This window comes from Silene latifolia, chromosome 10, assembly GCF_048544455.1.
Source record: "Silene latifolia isolate original U9 population chromosome 10, ASM4854445v1, whole genome shotgun sequence".
Classification (NCBI taxonomy): Eukaryota; Viridiplantae; Streptophyta; class Magnoliopsida; order Caryophyllales; family Caryophyllaceae; genus Silene; species Silene latifolia.
Genome location: NC_133535.1, coordinates 6,204,757 through 6,222,016, shown reverse-complemented (window position 1 = coordinate 6,222,016; position 17,260 = coordinate 6,204,757). Strand labels below are relative to the sequence as shown.

At 36.0% G+C, this 17,260-nt stretch overlaps 1 protein-coding gene and 1 long non-coding RNA gene across 2 annotated transcripts; one reads left to right on the top strand and one right to left on the bottom strand.

Annotated features, from left to right (window-relative positions):
- Window positions 1–17: 17 nt before the first annotated feature.
- LOC141604868 (uncharacterized) lies at window positions 18–6,016 on the bottom strand. Its single transcript, XM_074423415.1, has 5 exons — window positions 4,949–6,016; window positions 4,067–4,845; window positions 3,891–3,977; window positions 866–1,618; window positions 18–521 (listed from the first exon to the last, which is right to left on the bottom strand). The coding sequence occupies exons 1-5, from the start codon at window positions 5,037–5,039 to the stop codon at window positions 402–404; spliced, it is 1,830 nt and encodes a 609-aa protein (XP_074279516.1). The 5' UTR covers window positions 5,040–6,016; the 3' UTR covers window positions 18–401.
- A 3,758-nt stretch (window positions 6,017–9,774) lies between these two features.
- On the top strand, window positions 9,775–15,549 carry LOC141604867 (uncharacterized). The gene is made up of 3 exons (XR_012526241.1): window positions 9,775–9,885; window positions 10,843–11,010; window positions 14,291–15,549. It is a non-coding gene; the product is annotated as an uncharacterized LOC141604867 (long non-coding RNA).
- Window positions 15,550–17,260: the final 1,711 nt, after the last annotated feature.

The following is a 17,260-nucleotide window of genomic DNA, read 5'->3' as shown; positions in this document are numbered from 1 at the left end:
TCTGTCATAAAAAAAAATTTGATGAAAACATTGTGACTTCTCATTACTTCAGCCATTCCCTTGAATATCGGAAAAAATTACTCGTATTTGGGAGATAAAAAAACTATATCGTTGACGAAAAAGGGATTCCTAAAAGAGCCATTTACCAAGGAATCTACTTTTGAAGACCATAAGAAGTTGTATCCTACCTTTTTCTCAAGCATCTCAAAAAACTAAAAAACAGATATTGACATCAGATTTAGCAGAACTCGGCAATTGAAACTTATTGCAGTAAACTGGCAAACCACCACCTTCGTCAAGGGCCTCTAACCAAAAGCTGATTGATGCTTGAATATCCAAACTCCGCAATTATCTTTCTACTTAATATAAGGCTGAAGTAAGAAGTAGCATGTATTACCGATTCAAGCTTCCGTCTGAGAAGCTGGACTGTTTGCTTCATTAGATGAAGAGCATCCAACATGTGAAAATATCTTTGCTTGTATGACCCGGCACACTCTGGAAGTAGGGCACTGCTTCATAACCTGGAAAACGAAAAGATGGTATATACTTTTTTTAGTCTAGAAATCTGCCTGATATAAGGTTTCTATGTACCGAAGATGTCTTAGTCTAGTGGTTAAGACAGGGGTATTATGGACAATAGGTCCCAGTTTCGAATCCTCCCTCCCCTTTATTGTAATGCGACTAAGTGCGTGCTTCGACTGACCAAAAAAATAGAAGGTTTCTATGTTGCACAAAAAAAAATAAGTTGAACATTCCTAATCTTAGCAACATGAAATAATGCTCGTATGCGCTGGCTGAGTTGGTTAAAACATGAAATAACAATTCACGGGCCTGGAGTTTGAACCCTTGCGGACAGGCTGCGTACCTCAACATAAAAGCCACGTATCTCTTCCTCGGTCAGCCCTTCTTCATCATCATCTTCCGCATGATCCTCCCACCCAAGAGAAAGCAAGAACGCTCTCTCTTCCTCATTGTCGATGACCACGGAGGGAGGAGAAATAACAGCATCATCAACTGTACAAGTTTCGCCACTACATTTCAACTCAGTTCTACTTTCGGCGGAGGTCATTTGAGCGCAAGCCAGTTCGTTTGCATCTTTGTCAGACTTGTCTACCACATCAGATAAGGCAGAAGTTCCAGAATCAACGGGTCCCGACGTGTTGTTCAGAGACTTCTCTCTCATTAATTTGAAAAAGTTACTGCGAGAAGTTCGCTTATCAACTCCAGCACCGGGATTTGAACCATGGCCTGATGCCTTCCTCTCACCGGGCAAAATCTTAGGGTTAGGGTTGTGTGAGTTCTTTGTGGAACCAGAAGCAAGTGATGGATTGCCAGTGGACTGACCATTTGCAACTTTGTTATTTATAATAGCTGGAGGACTTTGAAGATCCTTCAACCCAGAGGAAACACCATTTTCACGTCCTGGTTTAAGTAACAGCAGCTTGCCTGAAGAAGGTGACTTAGGAGTAGGACCATCTCCTCTGACATTGACTCCGCGAGCAGGTTGACTGCCAGGCTGTAAAGATGACAGATGGGATAACCCATTCTTCGGCGTAACTATAGTTTCGCTGGATCTAATAGCCGCCTTAGGCTTCAGCTTATCAGATGAGCTAAGAACCTGAGAAAAAGCGGACAAACTATTATAACAATTCTACACAGCTAGAAAGAAATGTAGTCTCCCCATAAAGACCCCTCTCCCAAAGAGTTGTTATAATCTGGAAAGTAATGGGATGAAACATAGAGGGGATAGCATGTTAGCCTCCATAACATTGGAGTCTCCTTGTCTTCCGAAATTATACCACGAAGGAATTACAAAAAAAATTGGAGGTTAAGCTGAGCAACAGGATGTCATTACTCACGACTTAAAAGTCACACGACCATGACCATCAACTGACAGTCAAATAAAGTAAGTGACAGGAGGAATTAGAAAAAAATCGGAGGTTAAGCTGAACATATATTTTGCACCTATTATTGTGTCATAAAGTTTATAGAAGACAGATGGTCTTAAGATCAGCAAAATAATTAAAACAGAGGCGTGAAGTTCCAATCAACCAACTACACACTCTAAGACATACAAACAAAACACGAGATAACACCAGAAATGATCACTAAAGCAACACACATCGCCACCGAACAACATTGCCAGATTTGCCACAATACAATGAGACCACATGTAGAGGAAAAGCGGAGAAGGATGCATGCACTATTACAGTATTACTAGTATGATGAAAACACGCAAAGGGTTCTTTGCATATGACCCATAGACAAATTATGTCGAGACCTGTGTCGACCATTGTTGCTTCACAATATAATGTAGAAGCCTACCATATCTAATGTAAAAGGCTCAGTTCCATGAGCACTCTACCTCTTCAACGATTGGCTTGTATGAGCATATCCTAAAATTTACCTACGGAACTTGGTGATCTTTACTAAAGATAATACTCCTCAAAATTTCGGCCAAACAGTAGAGCAAACCTCAGCCACAAACACCCTTGTCAAGTGTATACAGGAAGTAATATCTTATTCTAAGTTTTAAATAGTGCACAAGGAGCAAAGAGGAAGTGGACAAAAATACTTCAGGTTAGTATTTTATACAAGGATACCCCTTTTTCTGCATGTTGTACACCGAACACTGATTATTTTTTTTAAAGAAAACCGTTTTAGATTTTGAGATGATTGGTTACCATTGGCAAAACCAAGCCAATATAGATCAAGGACAAGCATGCCTGGATGGCGTGATCTTCAACCATTTTAAAAGGATCAATAATAATGGTAATTGTCATTAACTTAGGATGAGGGATAAATTCATTACGACAGCATAGTGTTAAAAGATATGTACACTACGCATACTATTTTCAGACCTCTATGACTATGCATAAACAATTGGCGAAACAAAGCCAACAGAGATCAAGGAGCACGTCTAGATGGTCAGAAACTGAGTTATCTGCACACATAGGGTAGAGAGCTAAACATAGGGGAAAGACAAGCACCCCGTAATACACACCTTTATACTCATCTCATAAAAAAGAGTTCATGCGGAACAAACTAATACTCGTCAAAATGAGTAGCCATAAAAGACAACTTAGAAGATCCATCAAATAAAACAAATAGCAGATTCCAAAAAAGTAGGTACAAAATAAGTTTTTTTTTGTCTTAGCGCAAGGGAATTGATGGGGAGATTAGTTGAAGACGGATGAAGGCAACAAAGGGAAAAGAAGGAGATGACAAAATTACGCTGTTTTACGAGGGATATGAATTATGAAAGATGAGTGTATTTATTTTTGATTTCTAAATGATGTTATTCTATTAAATTAATTAAAAATCTTTTTCCATTCCATGTCGGATTTTTCCAATGAGTGTAGAACCAGAAATACCTAATTGGACCTAATTACACAATAGTGAAAACACTTGAGACTAATTTGCTCGTTTTGAAAGAGAAGGGGGCTCAATTGCCTCTAATGACAAACTTTTGGGGTCAATTTGCCACTTTGCCCTCAATGAATATGTTAACCCATCTATATGGGAAATTGATCTATAATGTTCACCTGAGTAGTATGGTATAACAATTCACACATACTACAAGGTTGGCAACAACTCAACACGTCAAACTGTCTAGCATAAAAATATCACAAGCAACATAGTCAACATAGATTGACACCTCCGTTACCACATCCTACCACTTTCTTGGAAACTTCAGCATTACAGTAAGAGATGAATGCTAAAAAATTTAAGGTGAACACTTTAGTTTCAATCTATCAGCAGCAAAGACAGGCTTTTCAACGTAAGTTGTAGCAATAATTTTTTTACAGTGAACAGTTTGAGAAAGCAGGTCTATCAAGTGCGGGCACAACAGCAGACTAGCTTATGCCATGGTAGAAGAAAATACTCACCAAAGTTTTGGGCAATGATGGTGTCATAGGAATTAATTTTTTGGACTGTGCAAGAGCAAACTCATCACTCTGGAACTGAGCTGACGGCTGCAAAGAATATCAGAAGTGCGTCGTTAAGCAGAAATGACTTTTATAATAGCAAAAAAGGAATTTATGGGGAAAAAGAAATGCAGTACCTGTGAGGTATTATGTCCTTGGGCAGCTGTCTGCCCCACAAGGTCTGCCAAACTGCGACTGGACGAAGGGTTTGACGTATCCGACATAGAACTAGGGCTAGAAACAGAAGTTGCAGTACCAGGTTGCATAGCAGGTGCGGATCCATTACTACTGTTGCTTCCAGGAGCAGAGGGAACCTCCACGAGAGCAGAAGTCCACCCTTCACCGCCAACTGATAATGAGTTGCCAATAGACATGCTTTGGATACCCCTGCTCAAACCAGGAGAAGAGACTCTTATTACGTCCGGAGTTTTAGGCCTCTCGTCAACCCCCAGCATAGGAAATTCTCTTTCAAATGACCCCTTTTGAATACCAGTAACACTGACCCCAGAAGACTGGCTACCATTGCCACTACCATTCTTATGGACCCCATTTCTCATATCTGCAGGAATTCTCCGCGAGGGAGCCTCATCCTGTCTCCTAGAAATCGATGACTGAGGACGCCATAGCGGATCCTCAGCTCTTCCACCGAACACTCCCTTCAAGGGATCAGAGTAGTCCGAATCCCAACTGTCAGTAATTACTGATCTTTCTCTATCCCTATCACGATGACTTCTAGAATAACTACTATAAGGCCGTGCATACGAGTTCTTATCATGCTTATGAAACCCGTTACTATTTGAACTTCTCCTAGAATTAGAAGAACTACTACGGTCTAGGAGGGGAGAATGCAAGGAATCAGAATTGCTAATGTTCTTCGAAGATCTAGTTCTTCTCGGCAATGCCAGGACAGGACCATCTACAACAAAGAGACATCAAGAAAACGTTCACAAAAACATCCGATAAAATCATAATTACTACAAGAATTAAATGCAATACCAAAAGATATTTTTTATAATCACCTGCTTGTGAAGTTGCAAATTGGTGACCTGAACCGCCACCTCCATTACTTCTCAGCCATTCTGGGACTAAACTGGGTTCACTTCTTTCCATGATGATTCTTGAGCATGATAGTAATTGTACCAGGACGATGTTTAAAACAACCTACCCCCAACCTCTTCCACGAATTACACCACCTAGAATCCGATATTACCTATCTCAAACTAATATACCGGCTTTAAACCCGATTTCAGACCCTTTCTATGTCGTTATCCCAAACGATCGAGCAACTAGTATGTCTTCCTACTAACTATCCAACATCAACAATAGTTGACGGTGTTCTTTTTGCTGTACAACTCGAAAACTACGGTTTCCAGCACCAGTGCCAACAAAGGCGTAAGACGAAACCGACCAAAACCACTCCTACGCCTCCATCTTCTAACCAAAGATGAATTCGCAAAACTCAGACCCACTTCAGCAGACCCTCATCGTTTCAACCATGCTCGAATATAATTCAACTCTCATATCAAACACAATCACAATATTAAACCTAAACCCGAAACCGGCATCCGGAAACCCTAATTCCCGAAAAATCACAAACAAGTCCAAAATTCCACAAACAAATTACGGCAGAAACCCTAATGCAAACTTAATCAGAGTATCAACACCACAATTAACAACTCTTAATTCCAAATTCCAATATAATTATAACATCATCTAATCAATTAACAACGAAAAATCATCAAATAAACAACGAAGATAAATTCGAAGCGAACCTCGAAGAAACGCAATTTCAAAGATGAAATTGGAACCGTAAGAATCGAAAACGACGGCGTTTCGCAGCGTAGCGTCGTGGGAGTTAATTGACGGTTTTAATTGTTGAAATCGAATGTGAAATTCCGACGCGTAAAGTGAATAGGAGTTGAAAATCGAATTGAAAAGAGTAATTAAAAGAGGGAAATTGAGATTACAGAATTAGGGTTTATGTTATTGTTGTTGTTTAATGCGGAAGATATAAAGAGAATGAGGAGAGTTTGTATTTCTGAAGAGGGATAATAAACTTCACAATAACCGCCCTTCTTTTTTTCTTTAGTTGCAAAAATAAATAAAAAAAATTAAAAATTAAAAAATATATAATAATTACCCCATAATTACAAATATAATAATAATAAGATTTACGTAATTATTATTATTATATAATTTAATTATTATATTATGAGATCGGGTTTTGTTATTACGAAGTAGAAATGAGGTGGTATAGAAGTTTAGATATGTTAGGTTTGTACTAAGCTATACACATATTATGAAGGTAACTTTTGAATATTTGCGGTAGTACTTTTGGATGTAAACAAGAATCTGGTTAAGATTATGTAAATTAAGCGGGAGAATATATACAATAATGTATCTATACCTTTTGTTTGGGGATACTCGGGAGAGTTAGTTAGGCGTTAACCGTAATCTCGAAATTGTAGTTCTGTTTTATTGCAGATGGAGCAAAATTGGCATTAATGCTTTGGATCATGGTGACTCGCGGACTCTCATCCAGGTATGTGAATCAGTGAATGTTACACCTGGTTTAAAATTGAATTGGAAATATATCAATATTTTAACCTCAATATGGGTAACAATAAAGGGTAAGATTTATATTTGAAACCTTGATAATTCCTGTTATAGACGAATACGAGATTCTAAAGAAGACACTCGTGTCAATCTAGATGTGATACTATGAGGAAATTTTGTATGATAGTTATTATGAAATCCAATTTAATTAATATGGTTGGTATGTCTTAAAACAAGCATATATATTCGTTTAAGATTAAAAATTAGTTAAATATCACTTCGCTAAATGAGTCATGATTTTTTGCTAGTACTTAACTACTTAAGCATTGGCACGTTTATACACGTATATGAGGTGGTATAGAATCCTAAGGATTCTCCTTATGTAATAAGATTAAGGATGACAATTGCAGTTGATCTGAGGGATTTTGCAATCTTGACTTTGGACATAATAAAATACGCATAGTGTATATTGAAAAAACAAAAAATTTTATGCGACTGTACACTAAAAAGTGAAAACATAAATCTATTTTATTGAAAGTTCGACGACAAGAGCCATGGAATATCATCAAACGGACATAGGGAACATAATGACTCTCATACATGTCTAACACGTAACACCTTATCTTAAGTTAAATTGGAAATATATCAACAATTTTAATACTCAAATGTATGCGCATAACAATAAAAATTAAGATTCATATTCGATTTCTTAGGTTATTTCTGTTATAGACAATTGTGAGATATTAACAACGAACTCAAGGCAATTTAGTTAGTTAATTCCGGTCTGACTAATCTCTTAAAAAGATTACTTTATGTAGTAATATTAAGTTTCACTATACTCAATTTTTGATTGTTCACGTCAGTAAGAAAATATTATAATCAAAGTTAAAAAGTGTTATTGACCATGATAAACACCGTGAAACATTTTTTTTTGTTGTGTGTGTAAATATAGTTGGCTAGAACATTTGCTCCATTCCAAATTATGCTAATCAAAGCCCTATCTAATGATTAAGGGATGGGTGAACACCCTTTGTATCAAACTCACTTATATGCATAAACAAGGTGAAACACATGAATGAATCATATAATCACCTATGAGTAGAGTTATAGCTGATGGCATACCGGTGTGTTGGTCACACACTCACACTGGTGTGAATGCGGGTGATACCGAGTTGAATCGAGCCGAGCATGAGCTTAGTTATGGTCACCTTATGCTCATGAAGCAAAATTCAAGCTTAAGTTTACCCGATGGAAAAATTGAGCTCAATATTACGCTTGTCAACTTAAGCCCTATCCAAACTCGTGCTCACATATAAATGTTAATTTTTTTAAAAAAAAGTCCTCCATATTTTAATAAATAAATAACATGATTCAAATGGGATATATAAAAATCTGGGCAAATCAATGAATCCCTCCCCTTATATAAAAGAGAACAACACCAACTACTATTCCCAATGAATATTCGAAATAAAAGTATGATCTTATCTATTTGCACATATTTGAGCCTAGACAATCTTAGTTTAAATTCACTTGTTAAGCTTTCGAACTGAGCTTTGATTAGGGTGATAGCGAGTTGCCCGCCATGTGTCATGTCTCATTAGTAGTTTATCACCCCTAAACTAGATATAGACCACCACTTTAATTTTCTCTTCGTTGTGATGTGGAGATGTACATAATATTGTTAATCATATAGTCTCCTATTATAAGTGTGCGTTTGGCCTATCTAAGGTTATGTTTGATAAGGTGTTTCAGGTATCTGATTTGACCAAACAACCTAATTTGACTAAAATTTCAGGTAGCTGTTTTACCTAATGCTGTTTGGTAAAGTCATTTCAGGTACCTGAAATGAAAAGCTACTCAAGATAGCTTTTTAAAGTTTCAGGTAGCTAAAATATTCTGCTTTACATATTTACCCTTTATTTAAATTAATTTATTATAATTATTAAAGTCCTTTTATGTCATTTTACAAAAAATCAATTACGTTTTCAGTTAGTTTTACCAAACACTTTACAATTAATCAACTACCTTATCAATTTCCAATTTTCAGTTAGTTTTTTAGGTACTCTTTAATTTCAGTCACCTTAACAGGTTTCAGGTACCTTTTCAGTCAGTTTTACCAAACAAAGCCTAAGTGTTTTTATTTTGTTAAAAAACATAAATTGGACAAACAACCAATTTTGTGTGTGTTTGGCCTAATTTTTAAAAGTGTTTTTGTACTTAAAAACACTTTTTGGCCAAACATATCTTTATTTAAAAGCTGAAAAGATTTTCTTAAAAGCCGAAAAATCATCTTTTTCCCCATAAAAATAGAAGCAGCAATTTTATGCTTCTGCTTTAAAAAATACTTTTAGAATATTAAGCTTGAAAAACAAAAACTCGTTTTCAACAAGTTATGTCAAACATGCTCTAAGTTGATCTCACCATATATTCTATAAACGGGTGTATATTATATGTATCTCGCATTGCATCATGTCAATGAAACAAAATATATATTGATAAATATATGCGATTTTTTTTTCACAGAAAATATATGATTACACAAAATATACTTCAAATTCAAGCCAATATCTCTACCCCAATTAGATCACACCTTCACACTACCTATTTTTTGTTCATTTAAAAGTGTTATTTTTCTTATTGAAAATATCAAAATGTATTATAACGGACATGAAGTTATTAGACTTGGCTCTAAAAAGAAAAACGGAAATATACTCTAAATTCATGAGTAATCCTCCTTTTAAAAATAAAATGGATATTTTACGGTGTACCCCTGAGTTTTTCGGTTTTCTAAGTTGTATTTTTTTTTTTTTTTTAATTCTACATTGTACCCCTAAACTTCTTACTTATTGAGCGTCTTTGACCTTTATCTTGACTTATTAATGTTGTACTCCATATTACCATTCTATATGAGAAACATTACAAAACACTTTTAATAAGCACTAATTACTAGTATTAAAAACATCTGTTATAATTCATTACATAATAATGAAGATTTTTTGAATTTAGTTAGTTTCGTATACTATTTCGCGGGCTAATGAGTAATTTGGCGAACTAATAAGTAAATGAGTAGATTATCAAGTAATTGAAATGATAAATAGACAATTTAATAGGTCATTTAAAAAACTAAATTAGCAAAAATAAAATATCCCAGAATAAAAATAAAATAAAAACGTAAACAATCAAATAAATCGGAAAAATAATCGTTCCGATGCGGAAAAATACTTGTGTACTCCGGGAGGACGGTACTCCTTACACTCAAATAGCGTGAGTGTAAGGAGTACCGTCCTCCCGGAGTACACAAGAATTTTTCTTCGATGCGACCCTCCACGGGCCAATACGCAGTCCCTCTCCCTCCATCATACTTGATCAATTATTGACGGTTTTCTCAATCAACAACCAGGTATTTCCCCTTTTCATTTTCGATGTATTTTAGGGTTTCATTTATTTCTCAATTGATTACGTTTGCTTAATTTCTGCGATTTCTTCTGCTACAATGAGCTTCTTATTTTTGTGTTTTTATCATTTTGATGTTGTCTTTTATGATTGCGAGTGTAGCTATCGATTATCCGTTTTGAATTGTATTTTGATGTCTGATTATTTGAATTTTTATGAGCATGTTGATTTCCGTGACTATGCTGATCAGCTGATGTTCAAAAATGTTGAGAATTAGATTTTGTAGAGTGAATTGAACGTTAGTTTTACTGTGATTGAGCTTGATGCGAACCGATTAATTTAAGAAATGTGTTACTCGGAGACGTTTTAATCTTTTTTTCTGGATTTAAATTCTAAGCTTTCATAAAAGAAATCCTGGCTTTGATTTTAAAACCTATAAGTTTACCCGGCTTTTGTATTATGTTTCACTCCCCTTTTGTTTTTTACTTTTTCTTTTCTATATGTTCGCATTTTGAGGTATGCGTTCACCATAGACGGTTCTAAAGGATATTCATGTCAGCCGAACCCAAATCATTTTGGGATTAAGGCTCTGATGTTGTTGTTGTTGTTACTCGGAGACGTTTTGTGCTGTAAGGTGTATAGTAGTACCATGGTAACTTGATTTGCTATGAACCATGCCCTTGCCGATTCGCGGTTCCCTCTTTTAGTGTGTTAAATGTATTTTAAGTAAGCGACCTGATAGAATTCGCTCTTAACGATTCGCGATTCGTTAGGGAGGTTAGTAGGGTCGGTGGCCCGTGCCGTGCAATGAAAAAGTTGGAAATATTAGATGCAACACTTTCGACATTATTGAAGCAGTCATATTTTTCACAATGTGAAAAGTGCTAAGTTTAATTAGAGTGACCACATTGCCTTATGTGGTCTTGGTTGCTAAAGCTGCTATATTACTCCTGTTTGGCTGCAGTGTCAGACATGGCAGTTCCTATCCAGTGAAAAGGTCGTATTTTTGGCCTAAAATGGAGTGTCCATGTCTCTTGTCGTTGTCTTGCCGGATTGTTGGAGTGTCCACGTCTCTTGTCGTTGTTTTGCTGGAATGTTGGAGTGTTAAAGTAACATAACGGCCACGTGTTATGTAAGTGTTTTTCTTTTTCGTTCACTTCATTTCTTCTGGGGATTGACAAACAATTGGATATTGGATATCCATAATTAATATGTAGAATTTTAGCCTCATAAGTCGATTCTTTTGTTTGTTTTGTTCCTCGGTCATTTATGTTAAGGAAGCATTTGATTCCATACTCTTGTGAGCGTATGATCGTCTTTGAAATCTCTGAATGTGAGTTGGTTTTATCACTTTTGATGTATGAACTTACGGATAATTTAATGTATTATGTGATGGATAATTAAAAATAAATTTCATCTTTGTACCTTTCTATATATGTGAAAATCTGTATTTTTTTGAATTAATGGTAGAAGGCTGTAGTTAGTATTATTTCGGGGGTGGTGTAGGGGATAATAATGACATGGAGTATAATTTAAAGGAGGTAACATCCTTCTTCTATGTCAATGATAATTTAAGGTTTTAAAAGGCCCTGCTTCTAGGGAGCTTAGTTCTAGAAGGCGCAAGGCGCGAGAAAAAAGCGCACGCCTCATGCAAACTAGACACTTTTTTTCACTTACAAAATTTGTGTTTGCAAAATAAAACATTGTGCAACAATACCTTTTTTTAGATTTGATTTTAGAGTGAGCTAACATGTAGAGAAGTACTTCGTAATAGTCAGGGACTATGAGGCAAAAAGAAGTGCATAAGAAAATAGAAGGAAGAAGTATGAAAAGTGCGTATTAGTGCGTCTCACTAGGCCATATCTTTTCTGTAAGGCACAGTTACGGCCTTTTGGTGTGTGAGTGTTCCTTGCCCCTATTTGCTCGCATGCCATGGACACTTAAACTAAGGTTGGGAGAGCATATCAAATTAGTTTTGGGTATAAGTTGTCTTGGTGAATAAAACTTTTGAGAGTAGCTTTGCATGAATGTGGGAATGCTGAATAGGGTCGACTTCTGAAATTATCTATTTCACTTATTTGACTATATATTGAAAGTGTGAAACTGAAGAAAGTTATTGATTTTGCCAAATAGTGTATTTGGATTTCATGATTTCAAATTACAAATTTTAAATCAAGTTATTCAAATGAAATTGTGGTTCCCAAACGTTACCTTAAGGTGAAGTAATGCTGCTGGCTTTTACTGGCTATGCTTGCAGCTTTTCAACTGATGGTATTAGTATTATAGTTAATATAGTAGATTTTCAGGGTGAAGATCATGTTGTATATTCTACAATTTCTTGTCGCTATTATTATAGAATCGCTTTAGAAGGGATATTAGAATTTTTTCTTCATATTCAGTATTTCAGTTATAATTGAGTTATGGAGTACTCCATAGATTTTGGATTAGTTTGTTTCATTTTCTTTAAGCAGGAACTGCTAGTTTGTTACTCCGTACATACGTAAATCTTGGAATTTTATGTTAATGCTACCCGAAGACTATGCCCACCATCGGTAACAAACTTTAATAAGCAAATATCAGATTTAAAGAAATAATACCTTATCCAGGAAGATGGGAGATTTGGGCTCTTCATGCTTGATGCTAATAATTAGGCAACCATTTAGCTTAGCAAAATTTGATACCCTGAGGGAAGCGTAGTAATGACGGCGACTTCTAAATCGCTTAAACTTTAAAGGCTAAATGTGAAACCAATGTGGTAAACTGGTAACCCACAGAAACATCACACAGCTTGATGGTGGATACCATACTATCACATCAACCACTACCACTACTGGTACCAGTTAACGTTAACATTAGCTCATATAGTTCACTTATTTTGGCCTGGCGTGTCGATCACATCAGATGGGTATAAAATGTGGCCTATAACGTTGAGACATACCCTTAGGAACCCTTTTTATGAACCTCATGCAATTCCAATATGGTAGTCTGAGAAGGTGGTGTCTCGGAACAAGAATTATAAAAATCAATTGTTGTTAGTTTAGCTCCGACCTACTGTGATAGAATGAGAGGGATTGCCATACTTGTCAACACCTAACTCATAGACGCCAGTGGATTACTTTTATGCAACATGGGTGTCCAGTTAACTATGTAACAATGTTTCTATCCACATTGCCTCTACCAGGGCTACCTCGTGGAACACGCAAAATGATTTGATGCATTATCTTATTGTTTGATATTGGAGTAATGGTCATCGCTAGAATGAATATTCACCCCTAAGCTTCTCTCTGACAATTTTAAATCAATTATAACCCAATGACCAGAGAAGGAGTTTCAGGGGTGAATTAAGCGTTCGCCTCCAGCTTCCCAACTGTTCCATGACCAGCTCGAACGACCGTATCAAAATGAGTCGAGGTTGGCCACACAAAGTCACTAACTAATAGATATCTTGTTTAACCCTCTACCTCTAGTGGTGTTTTGGTCCATAATGCCCTTACTGCCTTTAATGTCGAAAATGGGCTAAGCGCCATCTCATCGTTTAATATTGGATTAGTCAAACTCATCACAACAAATGTGCATCCCTAAGATAACCTCTGACGATTTCCTACCAATTATGGCACGATGACCCCTGCCTTAAATTTTGATCTTAGAAAGACTACTTCAGGCAATCGTGTTAGAATAAGTGGACACTCTTTCTTGTTCTCCGTAGGTGAAAACAAGTCGTAAAATGTTTTTGTGATTTTGTTTCTTCTGACTTTCTAACGTATCCCCCATTTTCTTCTCATGTTTGTGAAGTCCTAGTCATTTGGTAAGAATGCTTTATATTGGTTAGCATTTTGATTTCTATACGTATGGGGGGCCTCAGGGTAACTTTCTATAACCTGACAGAATTACCATGATATTGACTTTTATGAGCACAATATTATCTGTTGCGCCTTCACTTTGCCTCTGAGTTTTTTAGAACTTTAGGGAGGTTGGCCGCATAGTGCAGTTTACTCTGTTTGTCAAAGATTATTATGTTGGATTGTTGTAAACCTCTTTTGGCTGCCGGATTTGTCTTCTGGTTGTTGTAATGTTATCGTTGACCGTTTTGTTGTGACCAAGTGTTAAGCTCATTCGCTGGTTATTACATTTTAGTTTGAATAATTAGAAGCTAGTAGTTGATCTTTCTATCTGAGCCTTTCTGTTTCCGCCTAATGGCTTTTGGATGTAAAGTTCGGAAATGTGAGGTAAAAATTGCGTCATGAATTTGAAAGTTTTGCTTCAATGTATCAATGTTTCTGGTATTTATCTTTGGAAATTTTGAAGATGCTGAGTTTGTGTTGTGACATTGAAGTTACACTTCTTTGACTATATTGCATTAAATTCTTCATGTAATTTGCTGATTCAATGAATTTACTTTTTTTTTTTGTCAGTATAAGTCTGCAGGAAAAATGCTCATTCGTTGGCAACTACGAGCAGTTCAAAAACGTGTCGAAGACGATCATCTTTGGGCACAACCTAAGGCACTAAAGGAAGTGGACCTGTTCGCCACTAAATACAAACTGGCCAAGCTCTGGAAATGAGAGACTTGAGAGTAATGAATGAATGTTGTTAGCAGTCTGTCACCCGTTACAGTAGTTTTTTGGATTAAGTTACTGACCCGAATACCAATCCCTTGTTAAACATTAATGTGGACGGTTTGTTGGATGACTATCTGAAGCTACACAAATTTGGCGCAAACCGACTCAGAGGTAGCGGTTGTCAGTTGCAAGGGATATTTGGAAGAGAGTAATTAATAAGATGATGTTGAAACTCGGGATGGAGATAGTTGACGCCCTTTTGGTGGGCATCAAATCCGGCCTAAATCAGACAGGGTTAACCGGAGAAAAAAAAAAAAAAAAAATCATCCAGGACTAGAAATAGTGGCTACGTTTTTACACAAGATTTGTTATTCTTGATTATAGAGGCTTATCAGAAATTCAAAATATACCGAGAAAAACTCTGAAAGCATGTAATTTTGTTTTGGGATACTCTCGTGTACCCCTCAACTTTTTCATTTTCTCAAATGTACCCTTCTTTTCTTGTAAAAAACTTTGACCGTCTTATAACTCTTCGCTATAAGTTCAGACTACAATAATTTTTTTTTTCCAAATTGACCGTCTTTAAGAGGTCTTTAGTTTGAAAAAGAATTCACCGACGTCTCAACTCATAGTCGAGAATTATGATCGGTCAAAGTTTATTCGTTAAAAAAGCTTTGACCAACCATAATTATCGGCTACGAGTTCAAAAAGCGGTGATTTTTTTTTTCAAATTCAAGGCCTTGACAATATAATTTGTTTGAAAAAATAAAATTGCCGTTTTCTGAGCTTGTAACAAAGAATTATTGTCAGTCAAGGTTTTTTAGGAAAAACGAGAGATACACCGTAGAAAGCGAAAAAATTCAGGGGTACACGAGAGAAAATCCATCTTTTTTTAAGAGATCATCATCTGATGCTGTCAAAAAGCTTTGTAGGCCGCCGGATATCTACCTACCTCATGTATGCAAGGTGGTATCGAAACTAGGCACTTCCCGAGCGACACCTCAATTTCTTTTCCATGTTGTGTTGCTCGCGGTTTTCTACTGTTTCTGTAGCGTGTAACGAAATTCTTTGACAATTTCATAAGGGAGTGATACTTTGTGTTTTCTTTGGTCCTCGACATTGCATTTTAAGCGCCTTTTCGAAAAGAAAGACGACTCCTAATTATGGTTAACCACTCCCTAACGAATCAAATCAAGCATCATGCAAAAGATTACTACAGTAGTAAATTAGTGATCATAAAACATGATTATATGAATAATAATAAAGAAACTAGTTTTAAACCCGTGCAAAATTGCACGGGTATGTATTTGGGCCAGGATGATTTTTTTTAATGTATATTTGTTTTTGCATTTCTATTGTACCTATCTAAATGGTCTAAATCAACGATGTTAAATATTCAAACCGTGATATTACCCTACCTAAATAAATAATTAAAATAATTGATAACTATTTCGACCAATTTTTGAGACACAAAATTTCATTGAAGACAGACGTATCCGTTTTAAGCTAAATACGGGTCAAGTATATTAGATAAGACAAAAGTAAAACACAAATTCTCATTTGTGACGGGCATATCTGTCGCAAGCTTGCAACGGGTCAATTACTATCCATGTGGGTAGATAAGACAAAAGCAGAGTGCATGGGGAGTAGAATAACTGTTTTTGTCTTATATACCCACACATAAAGTAATACTTAACGTCAAAAACCTGTGTCGGATATACCCGTTAGAAGGAAAAGACTTGCTGAAAGTAAAATGTATCAAGGACTAAAATAAATATGGATTTTTCTAAAATGTGTCCAATAAGCACATGTTAAGATGCTAAAAAAATAAAAATTTACATCAATATATCATGAGAAATTGAAATCCAAACTCATTATTACCATACTTAGAAAATTATTGATGTAAATCTTTCTTTTTTTTAGCATCTTAACATGTGCCTATTGGGCACATTTTAGAAAACCCAATAAATATTTATCTCATCTATATATATGACATATTATTCGACCCGTTTAATCTTAAAACAAATATATCCTCTTAAAAAACCAACTATTGTTATGAAATACACACACAAAATCTCATTGAAGACGGCGATATCCGTCACAAGCTTGTGACGGATACCGTTTTCTCTCACAAAATACCCATGAGATGTGAGTGGGGGAGCACATGGGGGTGCCCCACCTTATCCCCCCTCCCTTTTTATGAGAGGTCTTTAATTTATAACGGAATTAGCCCGTCATAAGCAAGACGTTTTGTATGAAATATGAGTAAGTCTTGCTTAAAACGGGTCGGATTTTAAGACGGATTGTTGTGTGAGAGGAAATGGGTAGAGGGGACAAAGGTGGGACCTCCCATGTGCTTCTCCACTCACCCTAAATGGGTATTTTGTGAGAGAATATGGTATCCGTCTTATTAATAAGACGGATACCTTGGTCTGAAATAAGAATTGGTGATGAAATATTAACCCACAAAGAACAATATGTGAAACAAAGTGGGTCAAACATTACTATGTAAAAGAAATAGTTGGCCCAAAATCCAACACTAAAGCAGTCTTTTGAACGCCTCCACATATATTTAGTCACTCCTCTATAAACCCTCTTTATTCTTTATATCCTCACATATATTCCGATTTCCGCCGCTCACTGTTAATTCCATGTTTCAATCACTTTTTATTCTCCCTTTCATTTTTGATGATACTCCGTATGATTTATCTATTTTTATTCTTAACAACTTCAAGTATGTATATTCTTAATCTATTTTTATATCAATGTTTTTTTAAATTTGCATGTATCTTACCAAATTGATCTTGAGCTCTTTGCATTCGT